At 41.1% G+C, this 26,071-nt stretch overlaps 1 protein-coding gene across 14 annotated transcripts in view; it reads left to right on the top strand.

Moving 5' to 3' along the window:
- atp8a2 (ATPase phospholipid transporting 8A2) overlaps positions 1-26,071 on the top strand; it is a 52,647-nt gene that overhangs the window by 11,837 nt on the left and 14,739 nt on the right. For 13 of the 14 annotated variants that reach the window (XR_008414108.1, XM_053858537.1, XM_053858535.1 and 10 more), the window contains 22 exons: positions 2,142-2,241; positions 2,546-2,644; positions 2,707-2,752; positions 4,037-4,077; positions 5,782-5,855; positions 5,949-6,018; positions 6,961-7,088; positions 7,593-7,704; positions 7,794-7,962; positions 8,068-8,195; positions 8,265-8,342; positions 10,532-10,620; positions 10,843-10,887; positions 11,017-11,092; positions 11,174-11,362; positions 11,427-11,476; positions 11,545-11,614; positions 11,681-11,765; positions 12,504-12,643; positions 13,391-13,529; positions 13,916-13,980; positions 21,261-21,433. Coding sequence is in view for 13 of the 14 variants with exons in the window: in XM_053858537.1 (XP_053714512.1) it covers positions 2,142-2,241; positions 2,546-2,644; positions 2,707-2,752; positions 4,037-4,077; positions 5,782-5,855; positions 5,949-6,018; positions 6,961-7,088; positions 7,593-7,704; positions 7,794-7,962; positions 8,068-8,195; positions 8,265-8,342; positions 10,532-10,620; positions 10,843-10,887; positions 11,017-11,092; positions 11,174-11,362; positions 11,427-11,476; positions 11,545-11,614; positions 11,681-11,765; positions 12,504-12,643; positions 13,391-13,529; positions 13,916-13,980; positions 21,261-21,433 (2,166 nt within the window). In the remaining variant the exon portion in view is untranslated. The remainder of the gene's footprint in view (positions 1-2,141; positions 2,242-2,545; positions 2,645-2,706; positions 2,753-4,036; positions 4,078-5,781; positions 5,856-5,948; positions 6,019-6,960; positions 7,089-7,592; positions 7,705-7,793; positions 7,963-8,067; positions 8,196-8,264; positions 8,343-10,531; positions 10,621-10,842; positions 10,888-11,016; positions 11,093-11,173; positions 11,363-11,426; positions 11,477-11,544; positions 11,615-11,680; positions 11,766-12,503; positions 12,644-13,390; positions 13,530-13,915; positions 13,981-21,260; positions 21,434-26,071) is intronic. The other variant, XM_053858534.1, reaches the window with a different exon arrangement.

Genomic DNA, 26,071 nt, shown 5'->3' with positions numbered 1-26,071 from the left:
TTGACATCTAATTGCTTAATCCTTGGTGGTTCAGCCGGTGCGCTTCCCAAGGCTGCGTCACAGCCTCCTGCCATCAGGGTGAGTGTGAATGGGTGACTTGGCTTTGGCACCATTCACCATTCAGTCCCCAATCTGACATGAACGGAGCCAAAAATGCAAAACATGTTCACGCTATTGTATTTAAAGTAATTTACATGCATTTCTTTCTGAGTCTGCTTTAAATTGCTCCAACAGCGCAAAAGTACATGCATAGCCAGTCTGATGATATGCAGGTTGTTCTCTGATTTGAGTCCTCGCTTGAGGACCATGTTGGGAAGGAAAACTGCAGAGGCTTTACAGTGCATTATGAGACATCAACATCCCCAATGACAGTCGTTCTAGCAACATTTATATGCATGCAAACCATGATGCGGCTATTTATGTATCCTCCGTGGCGGTTGCTTTGTCTGCTGACATTTAGAAGACTCCCATTATTTTCACGAGATTCAATTTCACTTTTAAACGATCCAGTTTCAGCTCAGCTAATCAGATTAAGGTGGGAGCTCCCGCTCTCATCAAATTGGATCATGTTTGTTGCCCGGCCCAAGTAGCCTACTGTTCGTAGAGAGAGGCTGCGAGGCTCCAGATCCATGGCCTGCACTGTCTCTGTGTTCCTGAAACTCTTCGTTTTATGTATTCAGAGGTTCACTAACCACATTGATTTTTCTGAGATTGAAGCCCTGTAGCTTTTATGTGATCGCATCCTCCCATCTGCTTCGGCTTCTGCTTAGTATTACCTGTGCATTAGTGCTGCTCCCATTTACATTAAGAAAGGTTGCTATTAAAACCAGCCTTAGAATAACAACTTTAATTTAAGCTGAAAGCAGTAGAGCAGACATTTTCATGGACGCCCTGGAGTGACCCAGGAGCGTGCTATTAAAGCGCTTGACGAAAACCATGAGGAAAATTTTAAATAGAAGGCATGAAAAAAATCCTACATTGCTCCACCCTGAATACCGCCTTTGGTTCCTCCAACTATTTATAGTATTTAATAGTTAAATGACAGTTAAAGCAACATGCTAACTTGTTAAATAAATTCTCAGGGTCTCTTGTGTTTTGGGAACAGCTGCAGAGCACTTTGATAAGTTTGTTTTTCATGCTGAGCCTCACTGAAACACAGCAACTTTAAAAGAATTCTTCTTAGGATAGGCTGTTTACAAAGATGGATGGACACAAAGGTGACATTGGCGGAACTGGAAGAAAGTGCCAATGTTTTTCCTTAGAGCACACGTCGCCACTCTTCTGTTGATAGTTCACTTTAAAAACACCTGCTTTGTTCTTGAAACACAGCAGCAGGACAGCACCGGTCCTGCAGCTAACAGCTGCTCACCCCGGCCGAAATTCTGGCATCTATAGTATAAAGAACAACACAGCCAGATGTTTTCGTGTTTGATGGAAGTATGCAGAATCTGGCCTGTCTAACTTTGACTTTGATTAGATTACTGCAACTCCATCTGTGGGAACTCTGGGGGAGTTTCTCTACCGCTCAGGTGTCTCTGTTAGGATGAACAAGTGTGTCACGTTCTGGTCTGTGTAGCATTTCTTCACAGTGTGTTAGCGATGGAGTGTATTGTGGGGATTTGACCGTGTCTTTTGCTATGTTACACACCAATGCATGCTCTGTCCATTAAAACTATGGTCCAAGCCTCTTGGAAAAGGGCAGACCTTCATTTGAAGGCCGTCTCTTATTTTTAGACGGTAAAAGCCCTGACTGCAGCCTCCATCTATATCAAGGCCAGTCAGTGCAGCCGTCCAGTCAATACTTAGAGTGACATATCGGCCAAGATTGCCAAGATTTCCCGTATTTCTCTGTGGTTTGGGGTCTAAATTTAGGACTCTTTCTATTAATAGTCTGAGGCAGATGTGACTGATTTGCCTCTTCGGGCGTCAAGTGTCTCACAGTTTGAAGTGCTGCAGGCGCTAAAACACAAATGGAGTCTGTTATTATTCAGCCATTAAGATAATGCTGCTGGAGCGTGTCGGGTTAAGGAATCATTAGCACATATTTTATGCATGGATATACACTTTTGGTAATACTCTGCCAGGCCTCTTCACCCGTCTGTCCGATGTCAGCAAGGCTTTGTCCTTCTCTCCCCTTGTAGTACTACCAAGTATGGCGTCTTCAGCTTCCTGCCCCGTTTCCTGTATGAGCAGATCAGACGGGCAGCCAATGCCTTCTTCCTCTTCATCGCACTCATGCAGGTAATGAAGACTAAACTGCTGTGAAATTGAACATCAGACTTTGTTGCGTGTTACGACGGTTCAATCGTTCACAGGAAATGCGCCTGTTCTTTTCCAGCTGTTCTCTGGGAAATTGAATGTGATATCTGCTCCCACTCATTTGGTGCTACGTGATAATGTGATTTCAGAAACTGTCTTACATCTTATCGCTTCTCAATCTGACTAATGCAGTAACAGCTGATTTTTATCTGGCTGGTTCGGAATGCTTTAAACCACTGTGTGATACGATCAATGAGTCAAGTGCTACGCTTTTGACTCTCCACAGCAAATCCCCGATGTGTCACCCACCGGTCGCTATACCACGCTGGTCCCTCTCATTTTCATCCTCACTGTGGCCGGGATCAAAGAAATCATTGAGGACTATGTGAGTAGCAAAGCATTTCCGTGAACACAATGAGATTGAGATACACCCGCCTTTTCCCACAGAAACGACACAAAGCAGACAACACTGTCAACAAGAAGAAGACAACAGGTATTGCAATGTCATCTAGTGTGTGTTTCAATCGTAGTTTAAGAACTAAGTTCTTCCACCACTTCTCAAATGTGCCTCCCTCTCATTGAAGCTCCCATGCAAAGGCTGCTCATGTGCTCGACCTTGATTGTTATTAAACCAAGGGCCTTCATGTGGAGGAGGGTGCTGACTGATCAGGATCAAACCAGCCTTGATACCAAACTGAAAAAATGCACAAGCACAGAATTAGGTTTGAGACACGTTTACCTCTGTCCTGTTCGCCGTGGATTAGTTACCTGAGGTCATTTTCCTGGACCCAATTGCTGAACGTAAAATTCCCTTTTTTATTCCGTTTACTGACATTGTGGGGTAAAAATCACAGACATAACACTGGTCTCAAATGTCTGTTTTTTAACTCGACACGATGTCCCTGGGTCATATTTATCCAATCAGAATATGGTTTTAGAAAATGAAGAATCAGTGTGAGGAATACTTCTGTGAAACACACCTTTTTATGTAGTCTGTTGGTTAAACAAGTCAGTCAGTTTAGAGCAGACCCGGTCAAAGTACTCCCTGCGGGGCCTCATGCTTCATGACCTCATGCAGCCCTCTGCCTGTATTAATCTGGCCCTCATGAGTTTAGTATTAATCTTCCTTTTTTTTAATTTTCTGAAAGATTCACAATATTTATATAAAGGGTATTGCATTTTATTTTCGTGTATTTACATACATTAAAAATGAACAAATTAGAATTTCATGTAATATCGCAATTATTTCCTCACACACTAAAATAATCTTTATTTTATTATTTTTTTTATTGTGTAATGTCAAGATTTTTTTGTTACCATTTTCCCTCCAACACAATCTTTAAACTATATAACTTAAAGTAACTTAAATTCTAAATATTGCAGCTTTTTCCCTCAATTAGGTTCTCATTTTTTAATTACTTAAGTAATAATAATTACAAAAAGCAGCATGCAAAATTTTAATAAAGCCAAACCTGCAACTTAATGACTAACCAGCACTGGAAATTCAATGCGCTATCTAATTTTGGTGCCAAGGCCCTGTCCACATTCAGATCTAGAAAATGGATTAGATTGTCTTATTCTTCCCTTGTGGCTGTTTGCATTTGCATGTGCTTTTTTTCCACAAGTGTGCTTGTGTCCATTACCACTCTTCTGTTCGGCTTTCATTGCTGAGTGAAAGGCTGTTGACTGTCACTCACACAAAAGTTTAGTGGCGATGAATACTGCATGAGAGCAGCTCTATAGCTTGACTGATGGCTGTGTTGTCCTTGTCTCTCAGTGCTTCGCAACGGAGCCTGGCAGACCATCATCTGGAAACAGGTAACACGACCGCTGCAGCCCCTTTTCTCTCTCGCTGTGTCTCTTCTGACTCAGATCAGCACATTAGCTGTCATAAATGAAGAAGCAACATGTACATATCACTACTTCAATGTGAAGAAACAGCACATTTATTGATTTATTAGTGGCAATACTGTTGACAGTGACTGAGTGTTGTACTTGTTTTGAGGTTACATTGTGGTGTTCTGTCTCACCAGAGTGCAGTGATCCCTCCCTTGTCAGGGTTAAGGATGATTAACAAGCCCATGATTTGGACTAGTCAATGTTTTGTTAAAATAATTTTGAATGTTTTTATCTCAGCTGGCACGCAGCAAATTGGAATTCCTGTGGCCTCAAGAGTGGCGCTGGAATGCACCCCGTGTAGCTAGCAGGGTCAGACAAGGTGCACGAACCTTCTCTAGCTGTGTTCAGAAACACTTTTGGAGAGAACATTCGAGGAACAGCAGTTTCTTATACGCTCAACTACACAAACTTTCATCCCAAGAGACTTTTCTGCATCACAGTTGAAGATAAAATCTTTCTTCCGTTCAGTAAAGATAAAAACCAAAGTCCCAGGTGCTTTGTGCAACAGGGACATGAAGGCTATGTTGGAACGCTAGATTAAGTATGGCGTGTTTCTCTAGGTCACGGCTGTGCGTCTGTCTAGTTGTGTGTCTCTTCAGCAGAATTAACTTCAGGTCTCTTGAGAATGAAGCTGCATACCAAATCAAAATCCAAGCCATGAAATTCTGGACTTTTATTTACAGTATTCTTCCCTTCAAATAATGAATTTGTTGCAATATCTTTGGCTGCATTTTCGTAATTTTAACTTTTACCAAGAGATACCAAAAGTTAATATACAAATGAAACCGGTCACATTTACTAAAAAAAAAAGGCTAAAATGAAGGACAAACTTATGGTGAAGACAGTCACACTCAGGGCTGCTCCCCATTAAATTGTGCTTATGAATACAGAAGTTATTTTAGGACTCTAAATCGTCCATGTTTATGTTTGTTTAAATGTGCCTGTCCCTGGTGCTGTGTGCAGATAAAAAGATGACTTTTTACTTCTGTGACTCAGTGAGATATGTTTCATGAGTTGTGTATCTTGTTTGCCGATGGTGGCCAGAATTTGATCAGTAGGCTTCCGACTTCAAGCCATTTAGACTAGACTGCTTTTATTCTATACATCCTTGTTAAAATATTATTAAAAAAACCCTCTCCTCAGTGTCTGTAGTCATGCCAGCTCCATATTTTTAGCTTCTTTTGTGGCCCTCGTTCTCTTATGAACATGTCCCCTGCTGATGTTGTCCCCAATTTTCCTTTTCCCATCGCAAGATCCTAAGATACCAAAACTTCCTCGCTTGAGGCAACGACTCATTCCTAGTCACGGCTGCGTCTCAATTGGATGTGAATGCACCAAATGCAGTGACTGATAAAACACTGACTGAACAAAAGCATCTTTGAAAAACACTGATTAAAATCTGGAGACCACTAAATGGTAAAAAAAAATATAATGAAGTTCACTGTAAACTAATAAACTAATAATGTTAGAACTGCTTTGGGTGGTGTAAAAAGTTTATTTGTAAAACTACATAATGCAAATATTGTTTTTTTTCCCTATTTAACAGATTTTATACCCAAATCTGATTCTAACTCATGAGTCGAACTGATCCTTCTCAACACCTCTGTTCCACTGCTCCTCTAGGTGGCAGTAGGTGATTTTGTGAAGGTGACCAATGGCCAGCACCTGCCTGCGGACATGGTCATCGTGTCCTCCAGGTATTTATGGTTCATAGATCAAAGCTACTCGCCAACAAAATGTAGTAAAAAGCTATCAAGCAGCGTTTGTAAGATTGATATGCCTGTCTTCAGCGAACCACAGGCCATGTGTTACACGGAGACCTCAAACCTTGATGGCGAAACTAACCTGAAGATCCGACAGGTAGGAACAAAACTTTCATCAACTTTCCTACATCTGCGCTCTCTCACTGTTAAGCAGATTTTATTATTTCACCATCATGTTTGAATATTTTTTTACATATGCTTATGCATGCAAACCTGCTTGTTGTTTTTACCTCTGTGTGCTTGTACACTGTATTTTGCTACCAGTTGTGTAAGGGCTCTGTTTGCTTGCTTGTCTACAGACCAACTCCAAAACAAACTTATTTCAATAAAGCCTTCAGGGTTGGTTCAGCATGCTCTGACGTAGAATTGTTTTAACAGTGTTCATCTTTTTTGGATGTAGCGTTCGGTCACGTGATCAGATGTCTCATACCAGACTGTTTCAGTTAGTCGGACATACAATTAAATTACTGTTAATAAACTTTCAAGTGGCGATGGTGATAAAGTGAACATTTTGAATGTTTTTGTCATTCATTTCTTTCAGTTTCTCCAGTCTTTTTTAGGAGCTCTGTGATGCTACTGCCTCCCTCTGTCCACTAGAGCTCATTGCATGCTAAATATTATTATTTATTTTATCAGTAAAATACATGTTAGACAGTAATTAGTGTTATCAGTGGGTCCCACTCTTTGCCTGGTGTTACTTTTTCAGATGTATGACTTTTGAAGTGTGAAATTGGTGCTAGTTATCAGCCTGGTTTGGGTCATCACTGTAGAGCAGTGCACTTGGTTTAGTTTTTTTTTTTTTACATATTCATGCAACAAATATGGTATAACCTAATTTCTATTAACATTGGTATTCAGTACAAACGTGGAGTTGTTCCTGTTTGGTTTATAACGGCACAGTTCCTCTTGTTTTTGATCAAACATGAACTTCATCTTGTTGACACGTGCTGTTGTCCAGCATCTCTTCAGAACATCAATCATCTTTGACCACGAGTTTCATGATCACCATTAACCCATGTCATTTTGTCTCCTTCTGTAGGGCCTCTCACTGACCGCCAGCTTTCAGACACTGGAGGATTTAACCGGCCTCTCTGGGCGTTTAGAGTGTGAAGGTCCTAACAGGCACCTCTACGACTTCACTGGCACATTACGGCTGGAAAACCTCAAGTAATACTTAAATACTCCATCTTAAATTATTATTTCGGGCATCCTCTAGTCTTTGTCGACACTAGGGAGCTATTTATTCGGAGGGGTAAATATCTTCTATAGAATATTCCGCTTGCAATTTGTGTCTCCTCACAGCGTAGCCACTGTACTGATGGTCTTGGTCTGAATGATTGATTAGCATTTCTTTTCCTAATGGGGACGGGTATTTACAGCTGAGAGGTTTGGCGTCCTCTTTATCGAGCCTTTTTCCTTCATCAACTCAGTCCTGTGTGCACGACTAATTTTGAGGCCAATTTATTATTTAATACACCTGCATGGACGAAGAATGTTGGCGAGCAAATACGTGAAACTCTGAAAGGCTATAAAAAGTATACTGTATGCATCCCCTGCTCCAATAAATGGCAAAACATCACACTTTGTTTACATCCCTGGAAGCTCAACAGCAGGTTGTGTTGAATAATGTATGTGATGGTTTGTGTTGCTCACATTCTCATTTCTCCTCAGCCCTGCTCCTCTGGGTCCGGACCAGGTGCTGCTGCGTGGAGCCCAGCTCAGGAACACACAGTGGGTTGTCGGAATCGTTGTCTACACTGGTCATGACTCGAAACTCATGCAGGTAAACTCATAAATAATGTCTTGTTCAGGGCACGGTTTCAAAAATGTCTGTGTTGTCAGTTGACCTTATTTGACCTTTCCCTCTCTCAGAACTCCACTAAAGCCCCACTGAAACGCTCTAATGTGGAGCGAGTCACCAATATGCAGATCTTGGTTCTGTTTTGCATCCTGCTGGTCATGGCCCTGGTGAGTTCTGTGGGCGCGGCCATCTGGAACAGACAGCATACTGAAGACGCCTGCTGGTATTTGTCCCGAGCGGGTGAGGAAACAAAACGCATTTCTGTTTTCATCTCAAAACAGAGATGCTTTAAAATTCTGTATTGAAAAAGCACCAATGTTTACTGTGATCGTTGTTTTTGTGCAGGCGACATCTCCACTAACTTTGCTTACAACTTGCTGACCTTTATCATCCTTTACAATAACCTGATCCCCATCAGCCTGCTGGTCACACTGGAGGTGGTCAAGTTCACACAGGCCCTTTTTATCAACTGGGTATGAGTCATTCTTGCATCACCAATACAACGGTGCATGGTCTGTAGTTAATATTCTGTAATGATGCAGGACGTGGAGATGTATTACTCTGAGACTGACACACCAGCAATGGCCCGAACATCCAATCTCAACGAAGAATTGGGACAGGTCAGTCTTTTTGTTGCCAGCACCCGACGCATGAAGTACTCTGACAAAATTTTTAGCAATGAAATTATGTGAAACGTGTGTAGCTCTTGTCTTCAGAAAATTCTGATGAAATATTTAAATAATGAACCTTCATCACGTGAGGAGAAACAATGCTGAGTGGCCATTAATGCTTTCCTCATGCAAACATTTGTTTACGACAACAACCCAACATAACAGATGCTGTTGAGAATATTCTTTGGAAAACCTCAGAGGCACTGAATGCTTAACAACATCTTGACGTTGAGCTTGACATTGTAAACGCATGCCCTAAAGAACAGGTGAAACATCCGGTTACAGGACAGTTTTATTGCTAATTGTTTGGACATGGATGCTATGCGGTGTCAGAATGATTCAAGCGGCTGTGCAGAGCTCCGCCCATGGCAGAGCCTTCAGGACCGACACCATTTCTCGCAGACAAAAATGATAAGACTCCATCATATTTCCTCCTGAAATGCAGCGTTCGTTCATAGTGACACCGAAGGGACAGAGTCCGGAGTCTGAACCTTCAGCGGTGATTACAGATTCCTCCATGTGTAAATACTTCACGAGACAAGAGCAGAGTTCACATTGTCAGTAACTACACGCAGTACAGTAGTGCTGCACATGCAACATATTAGCGGCGTTAACACTGGCTATAGTTAACCTGCTTTTAAAGCGTTCATTTTGGTAGCCTCACTAAATATGTAATGCTGTATTGTTGATGAGTAAAAATGAGACTGTGCTTTCCAAATTAAAACTATGTTGACATAAATCTTAATTTTCGATGACTAAAATGAGACTAGAATTTCATCTTAATTTAATTATTTAGGAGATTTTTGCTTATGCTTGTGATAAATTCAGAAGCGAGGGGTTTGTCTGGTGTACTATGCATTTCTGTGGCATTAGATAGTTAATTTTACTTACCTAAGAGACTCAAATGTGGTCATTTTTGTGTTGCCTAAAACTAGACTGCAGTTGTTATGGATGACTCCAACTAAAAATCTGTCGCATAAAACTGGAATAGAGATTATCGGCATGTCTAAAACAACTAAAAACTAAAATGACAGCTTTAATGCAGACTACAATTAAAACAAAAACAACGCTAATGACAACATACCCAGTAACCATTTTGATTTACTTCTGTGATGCTGAAGTCGAATGCAGTTGTCTTATGTCTGTTCCGCATTAGTGTCCTGCAGAAGTGGGTCAGCTGATTGTACAAGCTGACTTGTCCTGTCTAGAAAATTCATACACCATCTGAAAACAGAGATCAGGTGCTTTGTGTTCATGCAATTGCCGGTAAAATAACCCCTGAAAGATTATAGATTTTTATCAAAAAAGTGAATTTTTGAAAGCAGAAAAGAAGAAGTTTCCAATGGCAAACCTTGTGTGTAAGGGACACAAAAGAGCGGTGTTGGCATGTGTTGTAGCATGAGTTGCCTGTTGAGTTGTTGACTGATCGATTAGCTGGAAAATCAGTCAAGTGATTTTAACTTAGTCAGAATTTCAATTTGCCAGAGTGGTTTGGTCATTGTACTTATCAAATGGCATTCATCATCTCAGTTTGCTTGTTCGTGGTATTTTAGAGTTCACACAAAGTATGGAAGTAGCTGTGTTTTATGTTTTTTAATTGCACCGTCAACAAAATTGAAGTTGAATACCTGACATGTATTGAATATGTGCATTGTTAAAGGGGTCAGAAACGTGAACTCAGTAAATTTATTAACAATTCTACAGTCAAAACAAAACCAGCTGACCTGTATGTGATTATCATCAAGACTTTTCTCATGGTGATGGCTGGACTTGGTATTCATTTGTAATAACAGGTTTCAGTTGCGAATGTCTGAGTCATTTGAGTCGAGACTTTTTCTCGGATGACACACAAATCTGACTTTCTAATTTGTTCTTAGAACCACTGATCTGCGTCTGTGAACAATCTGGCCAGAATGTATTAATATTATGTGCTTCTAAAATTTATTTTGCTTAATTTCAATTTCTATTACAATTTAAAACGATTTAGCATTTCTATATACTGTGCATGGCTGCTCTAGAATAATAGTCTGCTCATGCCTGTTCTTTCAGTGTCTCAGAAGTCACTTCAACTTCATGACGTTTATTTTCATTTATATTTATCCAAACGCAAACTTTCTGACTTGATTCTTCTGTTGCAGGTGAAATATCTTTTCTCAGACAAGACAGGAACGCTCACCTGTAACGTCATGCACTTTAAGAAATGTACCATCGCTGGAATTACTTATGGGTCAGTGATGTATTCAACGTCTCTTTACTTCCCTCTAGTGAAAGAACTCCACCATCAATTTCTCTTCAGTGCTGTTTCCTACTAATTCATGACTTAGTTGTTGTTTTCTGCAGTAGAATATCTTTGTTTCCTGACCATTTAACTTTTGCATGGTGGATCTGTTGAACTTATTAACTCATCAAATGAATTCTTTCGCCACACCTCCTAAAACCATCACTGCAGCCACTTTCCTGATCTTGACTGTGATCGTTCAATGGAGGACTTCAGGTCAGTGGCCTTGCCCTCTACCCACCTCATCCCTTCTCTAACACTTAGTTTTGCATGCTGACCACCATTAATGATGCACTCAGATGAGCTGATAAGTCAATATTTGATTTATTTTTTATTTTTTTGCAGCAATTTACCGTCCAGCAGCAACAATTCAACGGAGTTTGACGACCCGGCTCTGAGCCAGAACATTGAAAAAAACCATGTTAGTATTTGACTTGGATTTATTATGTTATATGCAAAGAGCGATGTTGATGCCTCGGTTGTTTTATGGATATCTGTGCAGCCTACCTCGCCCCAGATCTGTGAGTTCCTGACAATGATGGCAGTTTGCCACACGGTTGTGCCAGAGAGAGAAGCAAACCAAATAATCTACCAGGCGTCCTCACCTGACGAAGGAGCTCTGGTCAAAGGAGCAAAAGGACTTGGATTTGTCTTCAGCGCAAGGACTCCACATTCAGTTATCATTGAAGCTGTAAGTTTTTGCTTGTGTCACATTTGTGGGTCCGAACTAGGTGTGACTTTTTTGTTCATTTCAGAGAGGTAAAGAGCTGAGCTATGAGCTTCTAAACGTGCTGGAGTTTTCCAGGTAATGGCTAAACATTTCCCAGTTTTACTTGCGCAATACCTAGGTGTTAAACCAAAGCTCCTTCACAGTAACCGCAAGCGCATGTCCGTGGTAGTGCGGACTCCCAACGGGAGGCTCAGGCTGTACTGCAAAGGAGCGGTATGTTTAGCTGATGATTAATATCCAGCCATTTTCACACTTTTTAATCCATATTCTTTCTTGCAGGATAACGTCATTTTTGAGCGTTTGAATGAAACATCTCAGTATAAAGATTTAACCATTGCTCATCTGGAACAGTTTGCAACTGAAGGTTGGATTTTCTGTCTATAACAAAGACCTAAGTTTTAGTTGTTCATGTCTTTTTAAATACTTCAAGAAAATACTGTTTTGTGACTACAGGCGTTAAAATTTGGTATCGATCAAACTACGAGAAAAGCAGTCACAAACCGTAGCCACGCATTTGCAGCCACACAGGTGTTTTTTTTAACCCACATTCATGTAAAATATTCCAAATGTAATGAGCGAGATTGGACGGCAGATGGCAGTAGCGCTGCCGATTTCCTCCAAGACTCACGTGAGAGCCCCAAAGGAGAAAGGAACCTTCATCACGCCGGAAACTCCTAGTTTAGTCACCATAGTCCTTTAAAGGTCATGGGTTACAGTGATTCTATTATATGTTGTGCTTTATAAAGTCAAATTTTATGCCTGTTTTAACTGGAGGTGGTCACATGACTGATCTATTGAAAATCAGTGGGGAAACTAGAATGTTCATGAACGACCCTAAATTACTCTTCCACAAGTAAAACACTTCTTAGTAAGCCCTTTTCTAACCAACTCTGAATGTTGGACTGATTTGTGGTGTGATTCTGTTTACAAACAAGCAATCCATCAGCTCCCTGACACATAACTTCCCACTCTGTGATTAACTGATGTAATGAAAGTTCACATGGGAGTCACCAAACTGCAAGTGTTAAAACAACATACATCTGTCTAACACATTCCTCCTTAAACTTAACCTTTGGCTTACACTCATACTTTCTTTTGTCAGGTCTCAGGACTCTGTGTTTTGCGTATGTTGACCTAGAGGAAGGTGCCTACCAGGAGTGGCTCAAAGAGTACAACCGGGTCAGCACGGTGCTGAAGGATCGTGCTCAGAAACTGGAGGAGTGTTATGAGCTTCTGGAGAAGGTTAGCTCTTTTCAATTCAGTTTGTGCTTGTTGAAAATGCAGACAGTGCTCCCTGCTTGCAGGACGCTCTATTATTTCTGCGGCTGTCCAGTGAAGAGAGGCTGGAGCAAGAATTGTGCTCAAAGTATGCGCCTTGTTTTAAAAAAAAAACATCATGTGACATTGTTGTTCATGTTGTTTTTTTGTGACATTTTGGCTGTGACACATGAATGATTTGAACTGCAAGCGCAGTGACTGAGTCAAAAGATCTTTATGATGAAGTTGTTAGTCGGTAGAAGTGAGAAAAGTTGAGGATTAAAAAAAGAGGAAGCAGGAGGAAAAAGGGAGCTCAGACTGCGCAACCACAAGGGTAATTACCTGCGGCAGTCTGCCAAAAGACCCATAAAACTGGAGTCAACAACACAGTAGTGTTGCCTTGTGTCTGAGCGATGGTTGTGTGTGCGTGGGAGTGTGTCTAATGAGGGTACATGTGCGTTTAATTGCAGAACAAATTAAAGCACCGGGGGAAAGGTAATGGCTTACTTTTTGGCAGGAAGACGTGCAGTTGGTAAAGATGTCCAGGAAAGCCGCTGCACCAACTCGCTGGCAGGGCTGACATCCTGATAATAAGTCGGGCGATGTCGGGAGACAACAAGCTCCCACACAGGCGGCTGATGTTTTGTCAAATTAACAGCTGAAACATTGTTTCTCCGTAACTCTTCTGTTTTTATTTCTCTCTTATCTGATTTCCATCTGCTTCACCCATAGAACCTAATGCTCCTGGGCGCTACTGCCATAGAAGACCGTCTCCAGGCTGGCGTCCCAGAAACCATCGCCACGTTGATGAGGGCTGATATCAAAATCTGGGTGCTCACTGGAGACAAGCAGGAAACGGCAATCAACATAGGTAAATAAACAGATTAGTTGGTGAAAAGGGACACATTAAATGTAAATGGAATTCACAAGTAATGTCATGAACAGGTGCATTCACATTAAGAAGAAAGATTTGAAGTGAAAGATTGTGTGGTTCCACATGAATCTGCTGCATGCACTAGTTTTATTGACAATTAAAAGTTGATAATGTGAACCAAGTTTAAAGTTGTCGATCGTGCAAAACCACTGAGCTGGTACAAAGGTTGTTGTTGACCTGGTCTGAATAATGTTGAAGCTTCTAATATCTGATCAAGTGGATTTCCTCTCATCTTGTAGCACTCAGCTAACTACAATGACTATTTTGACTTGAATTGATAGTTACCCCCTTCTGTGCCCCTCCCCTCTCCAATTGTGTCTCAGGTTACTCCTGTCGCCTGGTGACACACGGCATGTCTCTCATCATTGTCAACGAGGACTCTCTGGATGTGAGTACGCCTTCCTCCAGCTGATGTCCGTCACGCTTGTGTTGGCCTTCGCTCCGTGCGAAAAGACAGGAAGTAGATCCAAGACGTGTTTGTTTCCGTGGGAACCTGGGTGTGGTCCTCAGCTCGGTCGGTGGGTGGGGCTCTTTGTGTGTGCTCTCAGGTGCAGGTAATTAAAGTCTCTGGTGTCTCTACAGAGAAAGGGATGAAAGAGATGAGCACTGATGCCCGTCTCCTGCTTGTCTTCTTGAAAACTACTCACAGACACAATCTGGCTCTCGTGCCGTTCTCACGCTGTCGGTGACTTTTCTTTAAGTGCTGCCACATGTCAATCACATCTTGTTTTTAAAAGAGAATCAAGCAAGACTTTACTTTCTCTTAAAACTGTTTAATCCCTTTTAAATGGTGAAAAGCAAACACACCCAGCTTCTTCAGCAAAGCACCCTTACGTAACATCAAGGAGAGACGTTTGTATTGTGTTGTGAATTAGAATTGTGCTTTGACTAATGAAAACAACCTTTTAATGTGAGGTGGTCGTCCCTGTTGCATGCCGTGTCCCTGCTCCCACATATGCTTATTCAACCCCCACACAACTGGCAGCACAACTGCATGGTGCCTCACTATAACCGTTTTTATTGTCTGTTTATCCATGAGAGGAAGATAATGACCTATGAAGTTTAACCGCCGGCCTGTTAATGTGTGTGAGTGTCTGCTTGTCAACTTCCTGTACGTCAAACAAAAAAAAAGCACTTCATTTGTATCCATCTACTTCTATCTTTTGGCGAGATCATACTGCACAACATTCTGCGTAGCATTCAAAATATCTTGTGTGTAAGTACTTTGTCCAGGCCAGGTTGTTTGACCTTTTCATACCCTTCCGACAGCTCCCAGACAGCGTGCAGAAACACTCAGACATTTGTTAAACGTATAGACAAATTCAATTTGCTTTCAAAGTCAAAACAGCTCAGCGCTGTAATTTAGTTTGCGCATCACTGTGGAATGCATTGCAGCAGAAGTTTTGTGGTTTTTTTGTCATTTATTTCTGTAATTGATGTATTGTTTTTTCATATAGATGTGCAATTTGTAGTTCGAGTGTGTCAGCTGAGACTTAATTTTGTGCTGTTGTATTCTGGTTTGGCCTTGGTACATGCATTGTGGTGAGAGCTGGTGCTGAAGAAGGTGCGTAATGAGTTGTTGGTCAATTAATCTAATATTGAAGTGGATTTCATATTGACAAAATTCATTACATGTCTGATTATTTCATAGACTTGTTTGGATGACAAGACGTCAGTTGGGCAACTCTGCAATGCTCGTGAGAAGAAAATGCTCCCAAGCTGAGTGACGTGAAATGAGGCAGGTTCTTGGGTTAGTTTTTGTACAATAGGGACAATCCTGCATAAATGTAGACTGGAGAAGGAAGCTTATGGTGGATGACACTGACAATGCAATGGGTAGCTGTGCAAAAATTGATCCAAGTTTGGTGTTACTTCATACAAGAAGCATGTGTAAGTCCAAAAAAAAATATTTTCCGGCTCTCGAAAAGGGTGGAATTTTGCAAAAAGTCTAAACAAATTTTTGAGTTAGCCAAAAGTCACATCATGAATATAAAGAACAGTTCCACTTGTGGGACTCAAACCCACCACTCGATCCATGAGAAGTAATGCTGAAGGCTATGTAAAGACTGCAGTTGTAATCTGGTTTGGTGTCTCTCAAGTTAGAGCTGGTGTTGTGGCTGGAAAACTGTGAGTGAGCAGCTGAAGATGTTGAATGTTAAAGTACGTTGTGTTCAATACAGCAAGGACCATGAAATGTGATTCTATGATGAGGCGCTGCGAAGCAACCTATCTCTGCAAAGCTTGTTAAGTCAGCCAGTAGAGCTAATTCATTATGAAAGATATTGTATCAGATCAACTCTCTCATTCAGCGGAGCGTCCAGCTTCATGCCAGAGGCAAGATTTGCCTAATCAAGATTTGATAACATTGATTTAACATAGTTGTATTGTTTTGTCAGGAATTCATCTCTCGGCTTGTAATTGCGGTGTGAGATTGTTTCGCGAGACGGCGGCTACGCATCTGACAAGTGTTGGGACACATATTGCATTGACTCTCTGGGAAGCTGTTTCAACAAGACTTATTGTAAGCGCCTAGACATCCTGAACTCAAAGTAAATCAGGAAAAAATAGGTGAGGTAACATAATTTTTTTGTCATTCAAATGTGATGCTCGCTATAATAGTTCCGTGACATGATGTTTTTAACTATTCTTCCCCCAGATTTTGTATTTTCATGAAGGCTAAGCATAACAGAAGCCAAGCAAGGTGTGCAACATGCTGTTTATTGTTGTGGAGAAAAGAATGTCAGCAACATATTTCTGTCTTAATAGTATAAAAAAAAATGTCAGAGAAGCCTGATGAAAGATTTCCAGTTTTTTTTCCAGTATTTCCAGACTACTCTCAGATAAATATGTCTCCGTGGACCAATAGGTTTTAATGAACTTGTTTTAAATGGTAGCCAAAATAACATATGTTATACAAGTTTAAATGCACAGCATTTTTTAAAAAATTTTATGAAATAGGGATGATCCATTGCTTTTTTGGCATGGCTTGCAGGCCGCCTCCTGGCGTCCATTGTCCGTTTAATGTCTGTTTCACACCGCCACCTCCACATCTGTCAGCACCTTCTCAATGCACAGGATGCAGCGAGCCTCCCGGTGACAGCACAATTGGTCTGTTAATGAGACCGACAGGAAGTGCTGTAACAAGTTCCGAAATCTGTCTTTCATGATGCGCAGACACATAAGGAAAAAAAAGGACTTTATATTCAATAAACAACCTCTTTATATAACGGGAAAGTGGAGTGGGGGTAGGGCCACCAGTAGAGTGATGAGTGAGTGGTAACATGATCTCCTTTTGGTGCTTCTCCTCATCAAAACAAATCCTGCAAGCCATGCGTCCTGGGTAAACGCTTTTAAACCACTGTGGCTGTGACAAGCGCCATCTGTCACCAGCGCGTCTCGTGCCACACACAGACTGAAGGCACACCTCAGACAGTCAGTCCATTAGAGATAGGAAGAGGAACGTGGTCACCAAATTTAGCAGCGTTTACATTCAACCTTCTCAGAGCTGCCCAAAGCCCATCGTGCTGCCCACAATGCAACGGCAGAACAAACCACGTCTGTCCTCAGCTCATTCATCATCTCTTCTCTGCTCGTAAATCATCTTCAAGAACATATTAAGTGCATCATTGTGTGTGTACTATTGTCCTGGCACGAATCACGTTTTTTTTTTTTTTTTTTAGGTCATGCCTCCCACTGATTTATTTCTCTTGTGTGTGTGTTTCTGTCGGGATGTGGGCGTTCAGTCTGCTCAGTCTGATGATAAAACTGGGTATTAAAAGTCACTGAGGGATTCTGACGCAACCTCCCTTTCACCCAGAAACTTTTCTCTCACTATCTTCTATTTTTTTCTTTTTTTTTTTATGTTACGTCCATAGACATTAAGTTGGTTTTTCAAAACAACTCTGGCCATGGCGCGGTCTGTGTGAGTGCAGTGGCTGCATAGTTTTCTAAGTATGTATATGTGTGTTTGTACTTCTGTGTGTCATGGTAAAGTATGTGGCAAGCCAAGTTGACCTGTGATATCTCAAACGCTTCTACGCCCGAGCCATTTCGTGATCCAAATATAAACCTGATAAAATTCCATACTGAAGGGCCTGTGAACTTGGGCTGTCTGCGTGCGCGTGTGTGTTCAGAGAGTTTGTCCTCTCTTCAAGCTCAACGACAAACTAAATATTTGGCTTCAGAAACATGAAAAAAGCTGCCGCCTTTTGCAATTGGTCCGATTAAAGAACAAGACATTCTCTGTAGAGGGCTGCCAAAAATGTCACATAATTATTGTGTGAGAGTCGTGCATACATTGTTATGTGAAAATAAACATACACGAGACTCTTCTCTTGCCAGAATTGACTCGTCCAGCCTAGAATGCATTTTTCACCTTTATATTTAGAGGCTTCTTTCCCTTTTAAAGCCCTCGACAGTGTTGACTCTGTGTATATGAGTTAACTTGATTTATTATTTTTTTTTTTTACATCATAAACTGTCCTGGAGCCGAAGGTCAAGTGGAAATCGATACTGAAACATGTTTTCCTTTTGACTTAACTATTTTATTTTCTCTTCTACATCGACATTTATATTAGAAGAGGGATTGAATTAAAAAAATAATCTGGTTAATTAGAGGTTTCACAATCAATTAATTTCAATTGCATTTCTACATTTGATGACAAAATATCTTCATCTTAAATTTTCTGTCCATCACTTCATTTGCATGTACTTTCATTCTGTGTGGTTGTTTAGGTTATGACATTGGCTAATGTGGTTCACAAATTTGTGCATTGAAAAATGTTCGCTATATGTTGATCTGATTTACATGTGTTGTTTGGGTCAGTTGGTTGTTATTTCCTATAAATAAAATGTCCCAGGCCTAATTGATTTTTAGTTTCATCTCTTTTCCTGTGTCGTATATTGTGTTCAAACCTTTGTGGAATGTCATCCTTGGTTTGCGTGATGTTTTTGTTTTTGTTTGGAGACAGATTCTTTTTTTCAATAATTATGGACAAAATCCTTGGCAGTGTTGTCTTTTTCTGAAATGGTATCTGATTATGGTTGAAAGGAAATAAGCAAATATATCATCCAATAATTAATATTTGTCATGAATCTCTGTGCGACAAAGTATACTGGCAGGTTTCTGTGAATGACACAAGTCCTGAAGCCCGAAGGCCGTGTTTACATGGTTTTTATTCCTGGTTATTTTAGCTGGTGCAAAAGTTCTGACGAGACCTTAAATGACAACTCACAGCTGCGTATGCATTCATCTGGGGATTGACCTGCGTGACCTGGTTCTTTGCAAGTGCGACCCGAAAATAATTCAAGCTTATGCTACTGGCAAGTCAGACTCAGTGATAGATGTTGATGGATTGTTGTATGTGCAATATTGATGGGACACACACAAGTTCCATTAAAAGTAGCATCTGGCTTATTTGTAATATTATTATTATTACTGCCTTACACCTGTGCATGAAAAATATCTCTTGTCCAGCGCTGATGCAGATGTTCTCAAGCAGGATGAGTTTCGGATTTGCACCAGTGCTGCTGTCACATGAGCAATTAGTCAAGAATCTTTCCCGCATAAAGAGATGTCGCACTTACTGAAGCGTCCATTTTTCCCTTGTCTCATGATCATTTTTTTCCCGTGCCAGTCTTCGGGTCGGGAAGTGAGGACTGGTGGTGAAGTCAGCCGTCCTCACCTCCTACACACTTTAACCCTTTCACACACGTCATCGTCACCTCAGACCGACACACGTTTTTTTTTTTTCTTTTTTTTTTTTTTAACCCTCAGTGAAACCGACATGAACACACTTTGAGTTTCAGAGCTCTTGACAGCCTGTGATCTCATTTAATCCCTTCATTATGTTTGGGTTTTCTTTACCCTGTTTGGGGGGGAAAGGTGGCTGCAAACAGGAATTCCGGCATACAATGAAAAACAAACTGCCTCAGGCAGCGCAAGGAATTTTTGAGACAAGGGACATTTGTGTGTTTGTAAGCAAGACTGAAGGCTCCTGTTTTTATATTTGGTGTGCAAGAAGTTTCTATGGATGGTTGGACCATTACGAAGCAGATCTTCAGATCTGGGGACTGTCTCTGTGAGAGACTGGAGACAGAAATGGCGCCAAATAAAAGGCTTAATGTTTTGCACTTTTCTGCTGCAGTTATGTCCTGTGCAGATAATTACTACCTGTTTAGTTCTATCGCCTGTTTCCACAAACAATTCCAGCTACGGGTCATTTCTGTTTACGTCATTCCGTTCTAGTGCGTGTGTATTTGTTGGATTGTTCAACAAGGAAAAGTCCCTTGATGGAGTTTGTTTTGTCTGGCTCAAGTTGATGTTGTTTTAGTTGGATGTGACAACCAGGAGTGTACAGTATGCAGATTGGAAATTCATTTTAGGGGCTTCAAAAGAAAAAAGAATAAAGAAAAAGCGCTTTTCTTTTTGTGAGATCAGTGTCATTGCAATTCATATACCTAATAATCAAAATAATCTCTGTGTTGAATTATAATTTTTCTGTTAATGTGTAGTTTGTACTTTGTCAGTCATGTATTTAAAACAGAACTCCACTTGTGAAATTAACTGTCATGTTGTTGAAAGGGTGCGCTGTTTTGATAGAGTTGATGAATCTCATATAAAGGAATACATTATACAGATAATAGAATGAAATTGTGTTTCAACTTGTGTTTTTCTGGAGCTACTGTCAAACAGAAATGTAATCGAGTCCTTTTTGTGTCAAAAATAAGGAGCACATTTGGAGGGAGGACTAACTGGTAGCTTGTAGCGTGTCTGCTCCTCCACATGGAATTCATTATGTCCCTGCTTGATGTTTATTTTCTCTATTAAACCTCACTCCATTATTACTAAGAACTTCATCAAAACTGGCAAAGACAAAAGCAGAAAAGTTGGCGTCGGCTTACACAGCTTGTCGTTACATGAGTGATGTTTTTGTCCTGCTCGTTGCTTTTCTCGTGCAGTGTTTTTGATCACATTTAGTTGGTCATGATCTCATTTTCATCCACTGTGGCACATTTTTGTTTTATTTGCGATTGAAGAGCAGATGCTTTGAGAGCTAGATATTGGATTTGCTAATTGTTTGGTGTATAAAAGCAACTTGTATCCACGGGATGAAAGACTTACGTGCAACCAGAAGCACATGTCTTCTATTTGCCAACAGCGGCTTTGACCTTTCAACAAATTTGTCTTGGTTTGATGTGTGATTTTGTTTTTTTCACCACTTTGCGAGGCCACAAAAGTCCCACAAATATGCCAAGCATCCGTCAGACTGTGGGAGTCTCAGTCAGGTATTCTGAATTAGTGGAGGAAAGGAAAAGACTGATAGCATCACATCACTGACGCTGTTCTGCAGCTCCATGGTTTATATTCCAAGACAATTATGTCACATGAAAAACTACATTAAATAAACTCTTGGCTTCATATGCAAGGATTTATTCTTCCAAATTGCACTCTTTATGATTAAAGTATAAGTCAAAATTAATGCAATAACTTGAATTATTCCATGACTAAATTTTTTGTACCCATGAAAGCTTGTGTTTTCTGCACAGACCATCTGTTGACTTGAGCAGAGATCTCAGTTGCAAAGTTTGGAAAGTTTTATCAACCGTCTTTTGAATGACTATGTCCTGGGACCTGAAAATGAAAGTCACTCATTTCTGTCTCGACAGGCCACGCGCTCCACTCTGACGACCCACTGCTCCTCTCTGGGCGACTCGCTAAGGAAGGAGAACGAGCTCGCGCTCATCATTGATGGCCAGACCCTGAAGTACGCTCTCTCCTTCGAGCTCCGCCAGGCTTTCCTGGACCTGGCCTTGTCCTGCAAGGCGGTCATCTGTTGCCGGTAAGAACTCCTCTTGTGTCACATGCGATTATCTTGAAATTCTTGGAACCTCCCACAGATCTCTCCAAACTGAAGAGTCAAAAAAAAAATAAAGAGTCTTCTGTTTTGGAGTTCAAATCAAGCTGAGAATTATTGCAAAATGAGTCAAAGTCCAGATTCAAGGGAGAGTTCACAGAGTGAAGCCATAACATTTGGGTCATTTACAGACAATTGTGAGTCCATATTAGATCACTCTGTCTCTTAAAAAAAAATCTGATATCATCCTCTCAGTCATGATGGAATGTATCTCCCCTAGATCGCAGCAACATCTGGTCCTTTCATGTGTCACCGGTCTGTAATGACTGTTTCTCCATCATTATTATGTGTTCCTGCCTCCTGTTACACACTGCTGCATTGCAATGCAGCCTTCATTGTCCACCTTAAATACTGAGTCAGAACTTGGTCGACTTTTCTTGGCTTAGTGTTTTTGTGGTGATGTATGACAAACATGTTGACAATCTTGATGTCAACTCTTGTGTTAACTCTGTAGGGTTTTGCTATGATTTATTTTGTATTAATGGTGTTTGCTTTGTAAAATCCCACATGCTTTTCAAAAGATAAATGAGTTTATTTTGAAAGGTTAATTGTAAAACTGCCTCAGAGAAGTCGCAGCTACATTGAAGGAGACCGTGGAGGGATCATTTCCCCAGTGCATGTCAAGCACGTGGCCGACCGTGTCATCCTGACCTCTGCTACTCTCAGTCACCAAATAATCAAGCACAATCAGAGTTTGTCACGCTGCCCAGCAGGAACAATGTGATGAATTTCCTCCATGTTACTGTCAGATTATTGGCTTGGTCATGCTCAGTGGTGATCCTCACCTCCCCACCCCCAACACACACACACACACAGTCACATGTGGGATGACACCTCCCTTACATATCCACTCAGTGGAATCAAAGAGTGTTTACTTTTTGTTACCTTTTTTGGGTCACGTTTCTCTCCGCTCCAGCTGCGGTGATTAACAAAAGAGTTTCCATTCATTTTTGGGCCGTGTTTGGTATGTGTGTGCGTGATGTCTGCGCGCTTGCATGTACTGTAGGCAGGAGGGATGTAATTGACTCTCTCTTGCATATCAAGGCTACATCCGGACTCATTTCTCCAAGGCCTGGCTAAACTGCCTGCAGTCCATTTTTCCCTCTCACTCCGTCTTCCTCTTTGTCTGCCTCTGCCAGATCCATGCTGCCTCCAGTTAACCCCCAAATTATTTACGAGCGCTTTTATTCAAGGCAATGTGTGTGAAGTTATGTAGCATGCAGACGACCCGCCGTCAGGTTATATTCAGGCAAATCCTTTCATGGCCCACACTGTTCTCCTCTGTGCCGTACGAATGAAATAGTTGAACTTCAGTGTAGCATTTTTATGTTGACCCCATGCTTGGAATCCTCCTGGCTCTCTGGTTTTCTCCCACAGTTTGGAGTGAGTGTTTCCATGAATGGTTGTTAATCTGGCGACCTGTTCAGGGCGCCTCTCGCTATTTGTAGCTGGGACAGGTCCCCCACAAAGGTATGGGCAGAAGAAAATGGATGGAAGTTGTCTTCATTCTGTTTTGCAGTGGACGTTTTGGAAGTTCTAATCCCTAAATTGTCATCTTAAGCACCGTAAATTAGTGGTTCATAGATGTCACACGTGTGTTGTGGTTATTGATGCATGTGAAAAGACACACTGGTCATTTCCAACAGATAGGCAGTTTAGCTGAAATTTTGTCAATCGTGATAGATGGTTCAGTGACTTTGTTGCTCATGAGAAACTGGGTTTATTAACTGTTGGAACCGTAAATGTCGTTGGGATCCCTTGTTCCCTTGGTTGTGTCATCACAGGAAAATAAAAACATTCATTTTCACAACCTTAAGTTCTTCTGATAGCTTAGGTTTTGACCCAAGTTTTCAATGAGTTGTTATGTCCGTAGTTGTCCTTATGGAGGGTGTTTCTACAGTGCTCATACATATGAGTCACATTTTGCCAGATTCACTCACTCATTCACTCACTCCATGTTTGTTTATACATGACCACAGCAGTCACCTATTTCCTGCCGGATTCCACCGTGAAGCACAACCTCAGCCTTTCATCTCTCCACTTCATGTGATAAAGACAGATTTGTGGTGAGAGACTTGAAGAGACACTTATTTAAAAGTGAAAACAGGAAAAACTAGGAGCAGAGGTTGACCTTAAGCATGGGGAGGGTGCTTGTAGCGCCGTGGCAGGAAAACTATTGAGACCACCCAGGTCTGTGATTTCAGCTTGACCAGGACATGAATCCACTTCCATATCCCAAAAGACAGATCATCTTTATGGCCTGAGGGGCTTCCTGTCGGGGTTAGAAGGGTTTACCTCTGATTGAGTGGCATTATTTTAATAGCAATATTACATCATACCACATCCTGCTCAGCAACACACCCCCATTGTTCATATCAAAGCGGCAAAGATTGTTGTTATAATCAGTGAAATTTCATGTTCAAATTCTGTAAGTGGAATTTGGGTAATCTCTAAATTAGAAGGCAGCAGCCCTTCCAATTGTATAAAGCATCAACTTTGTTGCTCGTGAGAGACAAAGCAGATGTTTCTGCGTGGTTTGTTTTTCTTGTGGGTCAGTTGGAGCTGAGTGCAGCTACAGGAACTTGAGTGAGGAGACAGTCACACCACTGTGTTGTTGTTTACACCTGGTGTCCCCTAAACAAGCCTGCCACCCATGCTGTAGACTGAGCTGATGGTAGCAGGCGATGGCCTCATGGAAATCCATTTCCTGGCTGAAGTTTTCAACAGCAGCTGTCTTTTTTAGCTAATCTTCACAAACCTGCTTTTTCATCACTTATATTTTGATATAAAATTTGGCTGGTTGTGGCACTTAATTTACTCTGTCATGTTGCTCTGTTTTAAGAATAGAAATATTGTTGACTGCGTTTGTTAACAAAACGACTTAAATGAACAGACGTTTTCTGGAAACAGCTAATGAACTTTTGATGGTTCTGGATCTGGATCCACAAATCTTTTGAAGGATTTGTCAGTGACTGTCACGCAAGAGCCACTGCAATGTCCTGTTGGTCTATATGAAAATATTGATCCACTCAAATATTGAGTGATATTGTAACAATATTTTAATTCCACAATTTTTAATACTAAAATATTTGGATATTGGATTTGTCTTTTTTTACTTGTTGACTGTATTACAATGTATTCTGTATTGTCAATTCTGTATCAGAATAAGTATCGTACCGTAACGATCATATAGTGTTCAGGAAGATTGCTTAAAAAAAAAAAGTCAGTGGTAAGTAGAACAACTTCCATGTGGTTTTGCTTGAATGTGTTTATATCATTGATTTGACAAAGGAGGCTGCTGGAGGCTTGCCAACTTTTGGACCTTGATGTTGGGTCCTTCGCACGCTGCCACAAACTTCTTCCAGGGGAACAGCAGTTTACCCAAACTGAGCTTTACATTCATGGCTGTTTCACATTATGGCACAGTCTGAGCTGTTATTGTCAGAGAAGATGTCACTCGAATCCATACAGGATTCTTATCTTTACTGTCCTATTTGTAAGAGTTGCATGCTGTGGGAAATGTGGTTATCTTTGTTTGGAGCTGACAGGATCAGTTTCGTCCCGTGTTGCATTCTTTGTTTTGGCTGTACAGTCTGCAGGTAGCGCTAGCAGAAGGTGTGTCTGTGAGGCACTTAGAACAGCTCCTCATTTAAAAGATGTTTTGGCAACAGAGATAACAAACTCGACTCTCCTTCTGTGATTGCAGTTTCAGATGGTAAACGGCACAGTATTTTGGACACCAGAGTCACTGTAGTAAAATGGTTTATTTTTGTTTCCCTACATGAAAATAAACTTGACTGTTTCATAATCTGATTTCTCGGTCATGTTCTTCTGCCCCCTCAGCTGCTGTCATGCTGAATTATTTTTTTTGAACAAGTCAAGGTTTGAAGTGGAAGTGCTCTAATTGTTCATTATGCTGATTCCGATCAGCGCCAGAGATATTAAGTTATTAAATTACAAATCTCCACTTACACCTCAAGAGACTAAGATAAGACATCAGGAAGGAAATGTAACATTTGACAGCAGGGTTATGATAATTGAACATGTGTTTTATAACACTGCATGTTGGATTTACACCTGAGATTTTTTTCGGAACCATTTTCTCAGGCAGTCTTTGGGAATTCCGTTACCATGAAAACCTGATAATGAAATGAAACATACGGAGCTGTTTACCCAACAGCATCAAGTGTCGCCTTCCATTTCGATTTTTCTCCTGTCACATGTATTGTCCTGACTTTAAAGCTTCTCATGTGCTGCTGAAGGCAAGTGCATCACTGAGGACTCAAGAGTAAACCAATACATCAGTAGGGACTTTACCTTTTGCTACAGGTTATAAGCTGCATCGTCTCATCCATCGGCCTCTTTTGTTCTCGTGTGCAACGCATGGTTGTATGAAAGGAAAATGATGACCCACAGCAGCGAATGCTCCAAAACAACACCTAACGGCCCCCAGGGGACGACTCTGTAATCGAGTCTCCTCGGGTCCTTTTTTGTATCTGAAGAAACAGAACCGGTTATGGGCACAGGATCAGCAATAGAGGTCATGAGGGTGGAGGCTCAGTG

Source organism: Synchiropus splendidus, chromosome 3, assembly GCF_027744825.2.
Source record: "Synchiropus splendidus isolate RoL2022-P1 chromosome 3, RoL_Sspl_1.0, whole genome shotgun sequence".
Lineage (NCBI taxonomy): Eukaryota > Metazoa > Chordata > Actinopteri > Syngnathiformes > Callionymidae > Synchiropus > Synchiropus splendidus.
This window is presented reverse-complemented; position numbering and strand designations above follow the sequence as displayed.